We start from the raw sequence: 16,690 nt of genomic DNA, 5'->3' as shown, positions 1-16,690 counted from the left end.
GCTACAACATGGATGACTTTGAGGGCATTCTGCTAAGTGCTATAAGTCAGTCACAAAAAGACAAATACTGCATGATTCCACTTACATGAGGTACCTAAAGCAATCAAGTTCATAGAAACAGAAAGTAGAAAGATGGCTGCCAGGGACTGGGGCTGAGGTTGTCTAATGGGTATAGAGTTTCAATTTTGCAAGAAGGAAAATTTCTGGAGATTGGTTGCACAACAACATGAACATTCTTAACATCGATGAGTTGTACACTTAGAAATGAATGGTTAACATAATACATTCTAGGGCCGGGGATTTAGCTCAGTGGTTCCAGCGCCTGCCTTGCAAGCACAAGGTCCCGAGTTCGATCCCCGGTACCAAAAACAAACAAACAAACTAAAATACATTTTATGGTGCATTTTACCACATTTTTTAGAGTGACAAAAAGAATATTAGCCTCATGAAGGCAAGGGCCTATTGTGTTCACACTTGCATTTCCAGCATCTATAGAAGGCCTGATACATAGTAGGCACTTGACTAATAGTTTGCCTTCCCTGGCTTCTCCACTACATCCAACATCCTCCTCTAGGACAAAAGCCAAGTAGTCGTGGGAGCCGGTTCAGCAAACAAAGGCACATCTCTCTGCAGGGCACTGAAGGGAAGAATTTCAAATATTTGTGATTTGATATTTGTCGTGGTCACACCAACTATTCTCTACTTCTCGATTATACTTATCTGAGCTGTCTTGGCTTTTAATTTTCCTAAAGATGGATCCGGTTTCTACTTCCCAAAACAGAATAGAATTGTGATAAACTATGTAATATTACCAGAAAAAAGTGGAAGGAAGTCTGTGAGATGAAATCATTATTAGGCCTTGGTACAAATGGCCCATGGGCCCTGGTGGCAGCCAGGCATAGGAGGAAGGGTGAGGTAATTAGCGTGTATTTGCAGCTCTGCTCCTATCTTTGTTCCTTCCCTTCACTGGCTGTGTCTGAGTCTCTTGTTTATTTTTGGCTAAGTGAAAAAAACAGAGACAAAGAAAGTTTCCTTATACTTCGGCTTTTCTACTTTTTCCTGGTATATTTGGTTTCCTCTTGCCTTGATCCTTCCTTCTTCGTGCCACCCGCTGCTGTCTTCACTGTTTCTCATCCCTTGTGTTCTGTAATCCTGGTGTAGTACAGAATATACAGGGAGGGAGGGAGGGACAGGAGCATGCCCCATTTAGTGAGGCTGAGGCTGCAAGGCCCTGAGGGATTCAAATGGAGAAATTTCTGTTTCTGGTCCAGGCACTGGGCAGAGCTCCTTGCTACTAGTCCGGGCTCCGCTGTGATCATGGGAATACATGCCTGATTTTACAAAATATCTTCCACAAGATGTAACACTCTCTGTTGGGGGATGGGGAACAATGTTTATGTCCCTCTGAAACTTCTGTGTGGCTTTTGGCACATCCATCAGCATTCATGTGTCCACAGGCTTCCATCCCACAGATGACATCAGAATCTGACTTTCTTTCTCCCCAAGGATCAGGGAATAAGGAAGTTGCTCACCTCAAGACTGCCAGGAAGCAGAGAGAACAAATGAGCCAGAGAGGAAAGGACCAGGATCCAAATATAGACTCCAAAGTCACACCCCAGTGGCTCACACCTTTAACCATACCTACTTCCTAATAACTCATTCAGCTATTGATGGATTAATATCAATCCATTGGTGAGGTCACCCTCATGATTTTATCAGTTCCCAAAAGTTCATCAGTTGTTCTTTGGGGAACATTTTATTTATTTATTTTTATTTTTATTTGTTGGTACCAGGGATTGAAATTGGGTCCTTGTGCTTGCGCAGCAGGCGGCAAAACCACTGAGCTAAATCCCTGGCTGTGGGGAACATTTTAGATCCAAACCATAACAGAAGTGATTTCTACCCATCCAAACTGAGAAATAAAATTTCAGCCAAGCATAGTGGTGCATGGCTGCAATCTCAGCTATGTAGAAGGCTGAGACAGATAACTCACAAGTTCAAGGCTATCCTGGGCAACTTTGCAAGGCCCTGTCTCAAAAATATAAAAAGAGCTGGGGGTGTATATAGTTCAGAATTGCAGTGTGCTTGCCTATCACATACAAGGCCCTGGGTCCAATCCCCAGTACAGAGAGACAGAAACAGAGAGACCTCCAAAACACACTTCCTTGTATGAAGCCCTTTGTTCCCACATAAACAGTACTAACTTGGGATCAGTGACAATCAGAGTGAGTTTGCAAGGAGCCATCCATGCCCTTGGGAACAGGGTTATGAATTTTTTAGATGGCTAGCTGAAGTGTGGAGAGTGGTTCAGAGCTGTAAGACAGAACTTCCCGTGAGTATATCAAACTGGTTTGGAGAGAAGCCCATGACCTTGATCTTCTTACCCTGAAAGACCATGGTCAGGAACATGAATATTGCTGGCCACTCTTCTGGTCCTCTGACCTTCCTTAGGCTGCTTTGGCTATATCCCAGATGGCTTTCCCTGGGAAGAAGTAAGTGAGCAGAAAAGAAGGATTTTCAAAAAGTTAGGTTGACCTTGGGTTTCTGTTGCCTTTACAAACTCTGATTTGTGTTGGAACCTCACTTCTGTATACAGAGATTTGTCTCTGGCTCTTCCATGACTCCTGCCAACTTCCTGCTCGTAATTCACAAGGCCTCTGCCCATTTTCCATCTCCTAAATGCTTTTCCTAGATCTTCCCACAGGGGCCTGATGCTAAGCTGGCTGGAATTAGTGGAAAGTGAATTCCTGCTAAGAAATTGGCCGATAACATTGGAGTTATGTTCTCTCCTCTACACACTGCATTTGCATCTTAATAGGGACATCAAAACCAAAAAACTTTAAAGCTCAAAGGATTGAACTTCAAGGAGTAGAATGTCAGGCTTCTTGACCTGAGGGGTTTGGGGGCTGCTCTCTCAGTATTTTGAGCTGAAGTAACAAAATACCATAGACTAGGTAGCATATAATCAACAGAAATTGATGTCTCATAGTTATGGAAGCGGAAGTGCAAGATCAAGACACTGGCAGATTTGTTGTCTGGTGAGCGCCTGTTTTTTGTACATTGATAATCATTGCCTCATATGGTGGAAGGGGCCAGGTATTCCACTGACAGGGCTCTGCTCTCATGATCTGATCACTTCCCAGAAGGTCCTACTGCTAATACCATCACCTTGGTGATTAGATTTTCAACATAAATTTTGGAGGACACAGTCTTTCCATAGCAACTGGTGTCCTATAGATTTTTCACATGTGTATACTTATCTAAATTGGCCCTGATGTCGTTGCCAGGCCAGGTGTCCTCATGTCCAGAATAAAATCATTCACTTTACAGCAAGAACTTTCTGCACTTGTCCGCAGGATTCACCAAACCCTAGGACCTAGAGCAGGGCCTGCTAACGAGGTCAGCTTAGGCTACTAAAGTAGGCACCTTGTAAAGTGAGGTATTTGCTCTGACATCACTGCGCTGCTCATCAGGGCTCCAAGGTGGTTCTTTGCCAGGAAAACCTGCATTGAAGAAGAGGCTTGGCCTTCAGGGAAGAGGACCTGTGCTCCTCGAATCAAGCCTGGCATGCATGTTTTAGGCTGGTCTCTCTTAGCTGCTGATTCTCTGGATTAATGCACTTTTGACCCGAGAGAGGAAAATAGGTATAAACAGCAGAGCTATACCAATCAGCTGTTGCAGGTGGGACTTTTGGACTGGTGAGATGGTGACAGCCATCAGAGGCTACTGTCTTCCCTGGCCTGAGCCCCCTTCCCCACCCATGCGACCACCACTGCCTCTCCGTGCTCCTTCTGAAGACCAGCTGCCCAGGTGACAGCTTTTGCTTCTGAAACCTTCTTTGCTGCTCTCTCTTGACTCCTTTCTCAAAATATTCCCCTCTCTTTCCTCCTTCAGTGTCAGACTGCTGGCATCTGACTCGTGCCCTGCGCAGGCTGCCATCTCTGGCATGCCACGGGTTTATAATTGCCTCTGGTTAAAGTTTAAATAGATGGGTTTCAGCCCAAGAGAAAAATGTAAACAAACCCTTTCTGGAGTTTTTCAGAACTGCAGGCTGCCAGTGCTTCTGAATTCTGTGCTAGAAAATTCATTCTGCTCCTCCCTGTCTAAGAGACTGAGACAGTTATCTCCATCACTGCCACCTCTGGGCATCCAGAACCTTGAGTGCCTCTCCCACACCACTGTGAGGCTGTTAGATGACCTGCACTTTTCCTTTTAACTCAATTAAGCTAACAAGATCCAGTTCCCCTTCTAGCAAGTGTTGGAGGTGAGGGAAGGGAAGCAGTCTCGTGGGCTGGGAAGGAAGTGAAAGGATCATCATTTCCCTGCTGGAGTTTTGCTCTGGGAGGTGGAGGACATTCTCTTTGTTGCCTGAGGCTTTTTGGTGGCTGAGGTTGTCTTGGGAGTCCTGAAAATGGGGCCATTCTTGGCAGGCACTGAGGGAAGAGGGCAGGCTGGGTCTGGCACAGGCATTGAAGCATGGGGCCTCTTTGTTCCTGTCTTTCCTCTGGAGTCAGCAGGCCTTTTGGTTCCTGCTTTTTTCTTTTTTCTGTTTTTTTTTTTTTTTTGAGTCTTGATTAAGAATATTGACTTTCTATATTTTTCTGCTTTGTATACTTTGGGTACTTACTTATGATCTGGTGTCAGAATGGATTCGGCAGTACTTCCGGATGTTTTAGTCAAGGGTTTGATTAGATTGCTGCCTTCTCTTTCTCAACTATCCTCAGTAATTCCCCATTTCAAGTTTGGACTCTTATTTTTTTTTTTTTTGGTACCGGGGATCGAACTTGGGACCTTGGGCTTTTGAGGCAGGCGGTGGCACCACTGAGCTAAATCCCCGGCCCCTCAAGTTTGGACTCTTACTCAAGACCTTCTAGTGTCCCAGCCATACACTGAACTCTTCTTCCCCACCCCTGTAAACTGCTGCTTTACTCTTCAGTGTCTTAATTCCTGGGTCCCCTCCCCTGACTGGCTCAGCACCCTCTCCGAGCCACCTTCTTGGGTTTTATGGAGCTTTTCCTGCCTGTCTTGGACAACCAGCCACAACCACGCTCAAGTCAGTTCCCAAGCCTAGTTCCCTTCCTGATAATCTGATTTCACTGTCTGCCATTCAGCCAGTGTTTGTCAGCTTCTTCCCCAAGACATTTCGCTCTTGAATGTACAGTGAATTTTTCTGTCCCCCTACATGCTCACCCTCATGTGTAACCTATTGTCAGTGCTCAATAAATAGTCTTTATTTTTCAATCTCTGTGAAAAGATGCCAGTGTTTTAATAGTAGCTCTTGAGTGGAACCAACAAGAGTGAAAAATGGATTTGGGTTCAAATCTAAGCACTGAGATAGTGGAAACAGCCTATAGGCCCACCTTACAGATGAATAGGTAAAGAAAATGTGGTTTACATGTACAAAATGGAGTACTACTCAGTCATAAAGAAGGATAAATTTGGGTCATTTGTAGGAAAATGGATGCACCTTGAGGCTAAAATGCTAAATGACATGAATCAGATGCAGAAGGTTAAATATTGTATGGTTTCTCTTGCATGAGAAACTCAAAATATAAATAATTTAAAGAGTAAAATAAATGATAAGAAACAGGAAGGTTGATTATGTGGAAATTGGAAGGGGATCTGGGTACAGTGGGAGTAGATGGGAGGGTGAGGAAGTAAAAATGATAGAAAAGAAAAAATAACAAATCCAGTTACTGTTAGCACTAAGAGTTTCCTAACTTTTATCCTTTTCAAGCCTCACTTTCTTCATCTGTAAAACAAAGACAGTAAGATCTCTTATGAGTTTCTGAGTGAATTAAAATGAGTTCTTACAAGTGTTAAAGCATTTGAAAAGTCGAAATATTTTTATTCTGTGATGTGAATCTTACCAATCAGTTTAAAAGACCTGTGCCACATTTTCCTATTAGTAACACAACCTTCCCTGACACAACTGCTTCTTCTCATTTGCTTGCACCTGCAAATCTTTGAAAGGCTTGTCTTGGGTAAGATTGGACTCATTTCTTGGTCATTAGAGGAATGTCTCAGTGGTGGCAATGAAGAGGGCAGCCACTGTTTTTGTTTGGTTTTTTTTGCAGAGTTACATTTATGGGCAGTCAGCCCATAGCATGAGTTCAACTCTTCACTGCCAACCTTAATATTAAAGAGGAAAAGAGACACCAATAAAGATACCTTCCTCTTGCCCCCACCACCACAAGTCATTACTGTTTTCTCCATGGGAGAGAAGTGTAGATTCCATTCATCCATTCAGCATCTGTGTGCCAGGTAGTAAGATAAAAGATGAATCAGCCAACTTCCATGCTTTTAAAAGTTTCCAGTCCAGTGCGCTTGCTGGGGGCAAAGGGAGATGGATAAAGCATCTAAATAAACCAGGACTATGGCGGTAAAAAGGAGGATACACTTAGCATCTCAGGAAAGCTTTAGAAGTAACGGAATGTTGGAATGTCAGTGCACGGCTTTCAACAGGAAGGCGGGATGAAGCTCTTCAGGTAGAGGGACCCCAACTCTCATTACTTCCCCTCTTAGCACCGCATGATGCATCTTGAAGCATTTGGCTCTACCATCTTTCACCCTTTCAGCCAACTTCTTCCTGGTGCAAGGCCCAGAAGTGCTTCCTTGGAAGCAGCCTGGTTAGTACTGGATCGGACCAGAGAGCGGACACTCAAAACTTCTGCTGCTTTTGTTACTAGGGACAGGAAACAGCTGGAGAGGCTGGAGCTCCCTGGGGAAGGACGGAAGAGTCAAGGCTATGCCCTGATGCTGGCTTCTGCGTGTGTGTGTGTGTGTGTGTGTGTGTGTGTGTGAAGTTTGTGTCTGTTTGGATGGACGGCTAGATGTTTAAATGTAGGTCTTGCCACAGAAAACAGAAGTGAAGATTCAGAAAACAAAGAGGCAGCTCAGGACCTCAAAGGCAATTGAAAGACTGCTCAGAGAAGGGGGAGGTTGAAACAGCCTCGACCAAAACAAAAACAGAGCAGGAAGTTGCAATGAGGAGAGGAAGAAAGTCAGTGTCGTGCTGAAGAGCCCCAAGTATCACCAAATAAAAATAAAATGTATGATTCTCATTTTACCTAAGTAAATACTGTTACAGTATTTTCCTCTTTAAGGTGCAATAAATTTACTGAAATAATATTTGGTGCAGTAGGCATGAAGAACACAGACAACACAAGCAAAAAATTTCAATAATTTTTAAAAAGCACATGTATCATGTTTTATTTAGACCAGCAATTGAATATAACTTTACTCTCTACTTCCATAAGAACATTTTTTCCAGACCTTAAAAATATTAAAAACAAGTTACAAAATTGACTTATTGAAGAACATTTAAAAGGAGTACATACTTACTATTAGCATAAATTGAGAAATATAAAGGTATGTTAATGCTAATGATTGAAGATGTCAGAGCAAGAAATATAGACACTATGAATGTCATTAAGTTCTTCTCATTTCAGTTTAAGTTGAAATGTTAGCCCAAAAAATATAAAGGGATAGTTTCCCCTTTGATTAGATTCTTGTAACTACACATATTAGACATTTAGAGGACTGGCTTTAATAGAGAGGTTTTTTTTATAAAAAGTTGATATAATACTGGAATAAGCTTGGCATCTGGGTCTCAGATAAGTATTTTGAATCTATTGCTTTATAAATATGATCATAGCTATTGGCTTTCTATCAGCTTTGTAAAATAGTAATGGCTTCAAATGATTAGTTGATTTGCCAGTCTCTCAAAGATTTAGAAGTATATTGAGTTTTTGGCAGTGAACTAAGGAAATTTTGTGTGCTTTGGCTAAATTTCAACTGAACTTCTCAATTGAACAAATTTTTAGCTTGTATCCTAGTTGACCAGCAGGAGTGACTAGAGAGGAGAATGAGGTGGAGACTGTGCTGAGGAATCCATCAGACAGAGCAAAGCAGCAGCCAGCAGTGAAGAAGGGGAGCAGCTAAGTATGCAGCTCTTTATTTGCATGCAGTAGGCCTTCTGTAAATATTTACTAAAGGAAGAAATGAAAGGAACGGGTGAGCGAATAAGTACAAAGAAAGAAGAGTAAGTGTCTGATTCAAAATGAAGCGTAGATTGGGCTTCACGACAGGGTTATCACATATTTTCCCTTTGATGTGGCCTGTGTCATCTATTAAGATGCTTAACTTTCAGAAGTTGTGAAACCTTTAAAAATAAAACATCTAAAAAAATAGTTTGGAAAAGAAAGGGAAATCTATGCAAAACCAAGTTTTCAGATTTTTTTGAAGAATTTTTTTACAAGTTTAAATTTAGCATTACTTTAGGAACAAAAAATTCATTAGGAGACTGGAGGTATAGCTTAGTGGTACAGCACTTGCCCAGCATGCATGAGGTCATGGGTGCAATCTCCAGCACTGAAAAAAAAAGTGTTAAGGAGGGCCAGGGATTTAGCTCAGTGGTTCCAGTGCCTGCCTCGCAAGCACAAGGCCCCAAGTTTGATCTCCAGTACCAAAAGAATAAGAAAAAGAAAAGTGTTACGGGAAAGAAGAAGCAGCATTAGGAATAAGTTGGTTTAAAATGATAATTTATTCAAGTAATATAAATCTAATTGAAATTAACTTTAAAAAAAACCCTAATAACTACTGGGACTACAAGCTGCTATATTTTATGATGTCAAGTCTCATTTGACTTTTGCCAATTAAGAAGAAACCAGTAAAAAGTTAGAAAAGATGCCATAAACATTACAATAAAACAAAGAGAATCATTAAATTGTATTTTTTTTCTAGACCTACTACCTTCTAGATGGTATTTATTTACAGAAAAGATGTAGAAAGAAGCATTTATTTTCATAAAGTAACCCAAGGGATAGACAGGATAAGAAGGAAAAAAGATAAACCAAACTTATTATCTACAACTTTTCTAATTCCAGTACTGGGGATCAAACCTAGGGGTGCTCTACCACTGAGCTACATCCCCAGACCTCCTTTCTATTTTGAATTTTGAGACAGGGTCTCCCTAAGTTGCCCCAGCTGGCCTCAAACTTGTGATCTTCCTGAGTAGCTGGGATGACTGCAACTTTTCTCCAAGCATTTACATTTTTGTTTAATGCGTTAATGTCCCCACATTTGCCTGTTTCTCTGCTTTCTAAGCTTCCATATATCCAGGGGTCCTCTACCTGACATACAGTTAACTCTCTATATCCATAGTTCCTGCATCTGCAAATTCAACCAACAGCACATTGAAAATATATATATATATATTTTAAATTTGCATCTGTCCTGAACATACGCAAACTTTTTTCTTGTCCTTATTCACCTAAAAAATAAAGTATTTACACTGTTTAGGTATTATAAGTAACTTAGAGATGATTGAAAGTATATGGAAAGAGGTACATAGGATAGATACAAATGCTATGTCATTTTATGTAAGGGATTTGAGCATCCTCAGGTTTAGTATCCCAGGGGGTTCCTGGAACTAAGCCCCTATCGATACCAAGGAATGGCAGCATTTGCTGAGAGTCTGAAGACTTGCTCCAGAGTATTTGCACCCTGGAGTACATAAGCCCTGGTCCATTTTATGTACTAGGAAACTTATCCTTTCTTTTTTTTTTTTTTTTTTTTTTGGTACCTTGTGCTTGTGAGGCAGGCGGCAAAACCACTGAGCTAAATCCCCAGCCCGGAAACTTATCCTTTCTAATGCGGTTCCCAAATGATGGGAATGAGAAAAGACAATGTATGAACTAAGAGGTGCTAAGTTCTGTTTCACTTTGTGAATCTATGGCCCTCTCCTTCAATGAGTGGCAGGCCATTCTTAAATTCTGCTCTTCTGTACTGAAGAGCTTAGCATCTCTGCCCCGGTGATACAAAGAACTTTGTTCTTTGCCCAAATTTTCCCAAAGCAATTTTTCCTCCTCTGAGAAATACCGTCATGTCACAGTGCACTGCCCTTGAACCAGACAAGTTTTTCTGCTTGTCTTTATCTGTCTAAATAAAGCTAACCTACATTTGCTGTCTAATTCATTCAGATGCTTGCTGATGCTATTTAAAGCATCCCTCAAGGCCTGAGGAAAACAAGATTCATTATCTCTACTTGGGAACCTTTAGGTTTGCTGGTCATTTAAGGAATTCAAGAATCTATTCAGTCTTCACTGGTTCAGACATGAGGAACAAAAGAACTCTGGACTTTTTATTTCAGGCAGCTTTCCTTGACTTGTACATGGCTGGGATCTGTTGAAAGCAAAAGGTAGTTAGAAATCTCTGCCTCTGCCTCTGTCTCTCTCTCTCTCTCTCTCTCTCTCTCTCTCTCTCTCTCTCTTTCTCTCTCCTTGTTCAGGGTTCATAAAATCCAACTTTTCTAAAGATTAATTGCTCAGCAGAGTATATTTTTTGTTCTGGCTTCTGATGATTCATTCGTGTACTGTGAGTTTACTTGCCCCTCTCAGGGAACAAATGCAACAAAAGTGGCTCTCTGCACAAGCCTGTAATCCCAGCTACTTGGGAGGCTGAGGCCAGAGGATCATAAGTTTAAAGCCAGCCTGGGCAATTTAGGGAGACCCTATCTTCAAAAAGAGAGGAACCAGGGATGTAGCTCAGTGGCAGGGTGCCCGTGGGGTCAGTCCCTAGTAACACACACACATACAAGTTCAAAAGCAGCTGTCAGCTTAATAAACAGACTTTTGATGAGTTTTTGACTTGTTTCCACCTTTCCCTTTTCAGCCTCCATATATCATTTCATTAGACTTCCACATTCCAGAAATGGAAAGGAAATCTGCAGGGAAAGAAGCAGAATATTAAGGTTGTAAATAGGACTCTGTTGTGAATTTATACACGATGGGAAGTTCAGAGAGGTTTTAGATATGTTGTTTGTGTTTTCAAATCTGTTATTTCTGTAGGTGTGTTGGCTTACCTAGTGGGAGAGAGAGGTTACAAAGGGATTGTTTTAACCATTGGTACCTTGCTGCTACCTTAAACACAAGCTTATTATCAGCATCCATTTGTTCAGCCAGGATTCTGTGACGTCCATTGCAGTGAGTGAGTCAGAAGCCACAAGCTAACAGGTCTATTCCTTCCCACCGTCACCTAGGAAACCATCGCATCATCCACAGGAAATGCCGGCCCCTACGGGGAGTGTGCCCAGATTGGGTTATGAAGCTGGCAATGAGTTTTTCAGAGGAGGTCAAATAATAATGTGTAGAATCTTGGTCTAAGGTGGGAGGTGGATCCAGCCTCTCAGGCATGGATGGAGGGCTGCTGGATAGAAATAGCAAGAGAAATTAATCAGCTAAAATCACTTAAGATATTTCTTTATAAGAAACTGACCAACAACAAGAGATATGCAGACATGATTTGATTCCCCTAGCAAACAGCATTCATTTGCCCAATGGCTGAGAGTATTTTGAGGAAGCATGGTTGTACACTGTGAGAAACAAGATGAAGAAACTGACATCTCAAACCAGGCTTTCTGCTGAATAAAATGCATATCCACCATTTCGTGGTAACTGTCCTTGGGTTACAGAAGAGCCAGGAAGTACCTTTAGAAAAAAATACAGATTTCTCTTGTACTCTCACTGCTTTGGTTGTTTGTTGGTGCTATGTACGATTTTCTCTTTCCTTGATTGCTTCAGTCTACTATAGACCTGTCAGGAATTAGCCTGATTGTATCTATCCAGTTTATCACACGGTATCCAGATATCTACGGCTGTAAGTTTAGTACAGCTGAGAAAAATTACCCAGACAGTTTCATGTTATTTGACAGCTTGATATTTCCAGGCAGAATGACACCCCATTGCTGCTGCAAATGAGAGATTTTACTTCAGAGTACATGAGGTCTCCCAGAACTTCCTGCTGTAGTCTCAAAGAACATTTGATGGGAGAAAAAAAATCCCTCTGTACTGTAATCATTTGGTCCAAACAACTCATTTTTCACATGAGAAATGAGTTCCAGAGAGGGGAGGTGATTTGTCTAAGATCGTACAGCAAAAGGGAGACAAACAAGAAGGGATACAAAGTGCAAAGCTTGATCACAATTTCAGGATGAGTCAGTAGGTGACATGGGCGCCTCAAAGACTTAAAATTAGCTAGGCATGTTGGTGCACTCCTGTAATCCCAGCTACCTGGGAGGCTGAGGGAAGAGGAGCTCAAGTTCGAGCCCAGCCTAAGCAATTTAGCAACTTATGAGACCCTGTCACCAAAAAGAAAAAAAAATTAAAAAAGGACTCTTGAGCTAGGGATGTAGCTTAGTGGTAGAGTGCTTGCCTACCATGCATGAGGCCCTGGGTTCAATCCCCAGCCTGGAAGAAAAAGGTGACTGTTAATATATGAAGCTGTTTTCATTTAAATGCAGACTTTTGGGGCAGCTGGTTCCATCACAAGCTGGTAGTGTGGTGAGTGTGTGCCAAGAACATGCGGTACCATCTTGTGCATTCATTGAGTGGGAAACAGTGACAAACATGAGTGTGTCCAGAAAAGGGTAAAGATAGTGATAAAGAGTTCTAGTAGCTAACTTTGGGAGAACAACTGCAGAATGCCAGAAGATAAGAAAATTTGTCATGGGAGTGGGTATCATCAAATATTTGAGGGCTGTCTTGAAGAGGGCTCAGACTTATTTTGTGTGCCCATGAAAGGTAGTCATAAATTGTTACAAGTTAAAAAGTGATGGAATTTATCTCTATATAACTAATTTTTAATAATTGAAGCCGATACTCAACTGATGGGTATAATAGTGAATTAATTCTAAATTGGACATGCATGTTTAAATATCACATTGTTTCTCTTGTGTGGGAAACCAAAAGTATAAATAAGGACCAAAATGGATAACAGATATTGAGAAGTAGGAAGAAAATATTCAAATGGGAAGGGAAACAAGGGAGGGGGAAGAGGAGGAGGGGAAAAGAAAAAATGAGAATAAAAGGATAAAAACAGGAAAGAAAGCTTTTGTGAATAGGAGGGGAAGAAGAGTTGAAGGGAAGGTTGGTACCTTGGGAAAGGAAGAATCAAGATATATTATGTACAGGTACAAATTCCCTATGATAAATATGGTCATTATGTATATCAAAAGTGTACCAAAAAATAATTTAGAAAAAAGATAAATAGAATTATTTTCATAGAAAAAATAGTGAATTAATTCTTTATTTCTGGAGTTATTCCAGTATTCATTTATTCATCCAAAAGCATTTATTGAATACCTGCCATATACTAGGCACTACAGATACAAGATGACTTATACAGTCACTTCCTTCAAGGGGAATCATAGCCAAGTGGAGTTTCTGGACTATCAGTTCTATATAGGATGGTGTCTTAGTTCATTTTGTGTTGCTGTAACAAAATACCCAAAGTTAGGGAATTTGTAAAGAAAAGAAGTTTATTTAGGGCAAGGTTCTGAAGGTCTAAGAGCATGGTGCCAGCCTCTTATGGGCTCTGGTGGAGGGCACCTAGCTATCTACATCACCATTTAGCAGGTGGCATCATGGTGGAGATGGAGAGATCACATTGCTGGACAGGAAGCAAGAAAAAAAGCAGAGATGTCAGACTTGCATGAAAAAAAAATCTTCAGGAAAACAAATCCATTGCATAATGCCAGCATTAATCCCTCCTGAAAGTGGTGCCCCTTTTCCTAATTACTTTCAACTCAGCCTCACGTTTTTTTTCCTTTGGTACCAAGGATCGAACTTGGGACCTTGTGCTTGCGAGGCAGGCGGCAGAACTACTGAGCTAAATCCCCAGCCCTCAGCCTCACTTCTTAAATGTTCTACCACCTCAACATTACCACCCTGGAGACCAAGTTCCAGCACCTGAACCTTTGGGGATAATAATAATATCCAAAGCATAGTGGACAGAATGATCAGTAATTTAAAATGCTGTGGAAAAGATTCATGCATTGCACAGATTAAGTGGGAGACACTGAGAAGTGCTATCTGTGTTAATGAAGGGAATGCTAGTTGCTATAACAATCAAGCCTTAACGTGGCTCAAACATGATATGAAATTTACTTCTTTCTCATATAACATCTAAAATGGGATTTCTAATTGTGAGTGGCTCTTTTCCAAGTGGTGATTCAAGGGCACAGGCCTTTCCATCTTGTCATTCTTTTGCCTTCAGCATGCATATTATGGGGTCACTGTAGGGATGCCCATACTGCTGAAAAATGGAAGAGAACAGGGAGGCTTAGGGTGGGGGTTATGGGCCGGACCTAGAAATGATGCTTATATATGCTGCACACATTCTGTCCACTGCAATTCAGTCACATGTTCACATCCAACCAATGGATGCTTAAAAATTCACTCTAGGTCTAGGAATGTAGCTCAGTGCTAGAGCACTTGCATGCAGCTCTGGGTTCAATCCCCCTGAACTGCAAAAAGAAAAATAAAATAAAATTAGTCTAGCTGTGTTCTCAAGAAAAAAAGAACAGGTTTCAATGCCTAACTAGCAAATCTTTTATCACATTATCCAACTCTGAGATTCTATGATTATGGTGGAAGAACAAGATAAGACTTTTTTTAAAGGAGGATTGGGACATGTTGCTCTATTTATTTATAAATTTTAAAATTTAATCTACTTATTTTCTTAGTTGACTAATAAAATCATATGTACTTATGTACAACATGTTTTGATATATAGTCATATATTGTATATATATAATATATATATATCTCCTAATCTGATTATCATTTTGTTGTGGTGAAATAAGAATTTTTAATTTTTTTTGTTTAATGCCAATGTCATCATATCCCATGTTTACTTCAAGTATCTTCTTAATGAAGGTCTGCTAGTCAAGATATACTGTTTTGTTTTGTAGAGCTAAGAAGCAGACCCAGGGCCTTGCATATACTAGGAAAATGCTGTACCACTGAGCCATAGCCTTAGCCATATCCAGAGCCCTCAAGATATTAACATAAAGGAGCAAGAGAGAGAACAAAGCAGAGCATGGTACCCTGGGCAGAAAAAAGGAAATAATAAGCATTTGTATTTGTTTGCATGTACAATGAAGGATACACAAGAAACCATAGTAAAAATTTTTTTAAATTAAATAAATAAAAAAAAAGAAACCATAGTGACCAGGGTGAGGGCAGTGGGGTGAAGCATCGGTGGGAATAAGAATTCATGTATTCCTTTAAATATTATTTTAAACTTATTTATAAAAATATATAATTAAAAGTTTATTTCTATTGCAGAAGGGTTTTTCACTGACTGTCCTCCTTTTGTTTTCAGTGAAGAAAAGCCAAGAATAAGACTACCTGGGAAGGAGAATAGGGCACAACGTAATGAGCCCGAGGTAAAAATAATGATGAATATTGTACCTTTCTTATTATAATGTGCCTGTACTGGATTAATTAGAGTTTTCAAAAGAAATAAAAAGAATATTAATGCAGCAGCTTGGTTTTAGGCAGAATCATCTAAAAGTCTCTGCTTTTATAGCTAACATCTTTGCTTATTTTCATTGACATTTCTGTGCTAGTCAGCTTTCTGTCACTATAACAAAACATCTGAGGGGCCAGGGATTTAGCTCAGTGGTTCCGCCACCTGCCTTGCAAGTGCAAGGACCTGAGTTTGATCCCTGGTACCAAAAAAAGAAAAAAAAAACACGTGAGATAAACTTATAAAGAGAAAGGGCTTGTTTTGGCTCACAGTTTTGGAGGTTCCAGACTATGACTGGGTGGTTCCATGTCTTTGGACCTGTGGCAAGGTAGTGTATCTTGGTGGGAGCAAGTGACAGAGCAACACCGCTCACCTCATGGCCCAGGATTCCCACTGTCCTCTTCAAGGCACATTTTCTGTAACCTGAGGACTTCCCCCAAGGCTCTACCTCTTAAAGGTTCCATCACCTCCCAGTAGTGCCACCCTGGGGCTACATAGGCCTTTGGGAGACATTCAGTGTCCAAACTATAGAAATTCCTAATGACTATTAATGCTCAGATTAATATCTTGTTTTGTAAGATTCTTTGAGAGCCAGGAGTAGAAGTTTAATTCCCTACAAATTCAGATAGACCCTTTCATTTATGGGCAGTACCATCATTGAAAATGTGTGATAAAAAAATCCTTTATGTTCGAAGGCAGTGATGGCGAACCTTTTAGAGCTTTCAATGATACCAACAGCCCACTGTGGCATGCATACCATAGGTTCACCACCACTGTTCTAAGGCATCTTCATAAATACTTTCTCATTTGGTTTTTCTATCAGCAATGTGAATTAATTGAGACTAGCGTTATCTCAGCTTTAGAGATGAAAAAACAATAGTGGCCACTATAAATAAAATAGAAAGGCTAATAAAATATTGGGAGAACTGGGACTATAATAATTATTATTACAAATTATTATTACAAATCATTCATTAAAAGAAAAATACTCCAATAGAAAATTGGCAAAGGATATAAATAAAAACTCATAGAAGATGTCTCAGTAATAATAACATATTCAAAAATATTTTCTCTCTTCAAAGTCAAGAAAAATAAAAGAAAAATAGTATCTAGCATTGACAAAAGTACTTGGAAATAGAAACATTGATATTTTTCTGGTGTAGAAAGATTAGTTAGCAAAACCTTTCCATAGGTAATTTGGAAACATTAAAACATTAAACATGTTCCTACACTACAACCTGTAACTTTGTTCTACTATTCTGTCTTAATGAAACATTCAGAGAAGTATAACAATTTAAAACAAATGACAATATTTGCATGTTTTTTTTTTGTTTTTTTGTTTTTGGTACCAGGGATTGAACTTGGGTCCTTGTGCTTG

The 16,690-nt window shown here is 40.3% G+C and overlaps 1 protein-coding gene and 1 long non-coding RNA gene across 13 annotated transcripts in view; one reads left to right on the top strand and one right to left on the bottom strand.

Moving 5' to 3' along the window:
* Positions 1 to 1,185: 1,185 nt before the first annotated feature.
* The window catches only part of LOC147829602 (uncharacterized), a 59,871-nt gene continuing 44,366 nt past the window's right edge, over positions 1,186 to 16,690 (top strand). For 3 of the 7 annotated variants that reach the window (XR_015448610.1, XR_015448609.1, XR_015448608.1), the window contains exons 1-2: positions 1,188 to 3,810; positions 15,166 to 15,229. Coding sequence is in view for 4 of the 7 variants with exons in the window: in XM_087204425.1 (XP_087060551.1) it covers positions 3,704 to 3,810; positions 15,166 to 15,229 (171 nt within the window). In the remaining 3 variants the exon portion in view is untranslated. Of the gene's footprint in view, positions 3,811 to 15,165; positions 15,230 to 16,690 lie in introns of all 7 variants that reach the window. The other 4 variants (XM_087204425.1, XM_087204422.1, XM_087204424.1 and 1 more) reach the window with 4 other exon arrangements.
* The window catches only part of LOC106010382 (uncharacterized), a 61,137-nt gene continuing 50,266 nt past the window's right edge, over positions 5,820 to 16,690 (bottom strand). For all 6 annotated transcript variants that reach the window (XR_015448628.1, XR_015448625.1, XR_015448629.1 and 3 more), the window contains one exon: positions 5,820 to 11,208. This is a non-coding gene — a long non-coding RNA (uncharacterized LOC106010382). The remainder of the gene's footprint in view (positions 11,209 to 16,690) is intronic.

The sequence above is a fragment of the Heterocephalus glaber genome, unplaced genomic scaffold (assembly GCF_053883595.1).
Source record: "Heterocephalus glaber isolate CG9 unplaced genomic scaffold, H.glaber_assembly_v1.0 deba00000546, whole genome shotgun sequence".
Lineage (NCBI taxonomy): Eukaryota > Metazoa > Chordata > Mammalia > Rodentia > Bathyergidae > Heterocephalus > Heterocephalus glaber.
The sequence above is the reverse complement of the archived record's forward strand: the minus strand, read 5'-3'. Positions and strand labels throughout refer to the sequence as shown.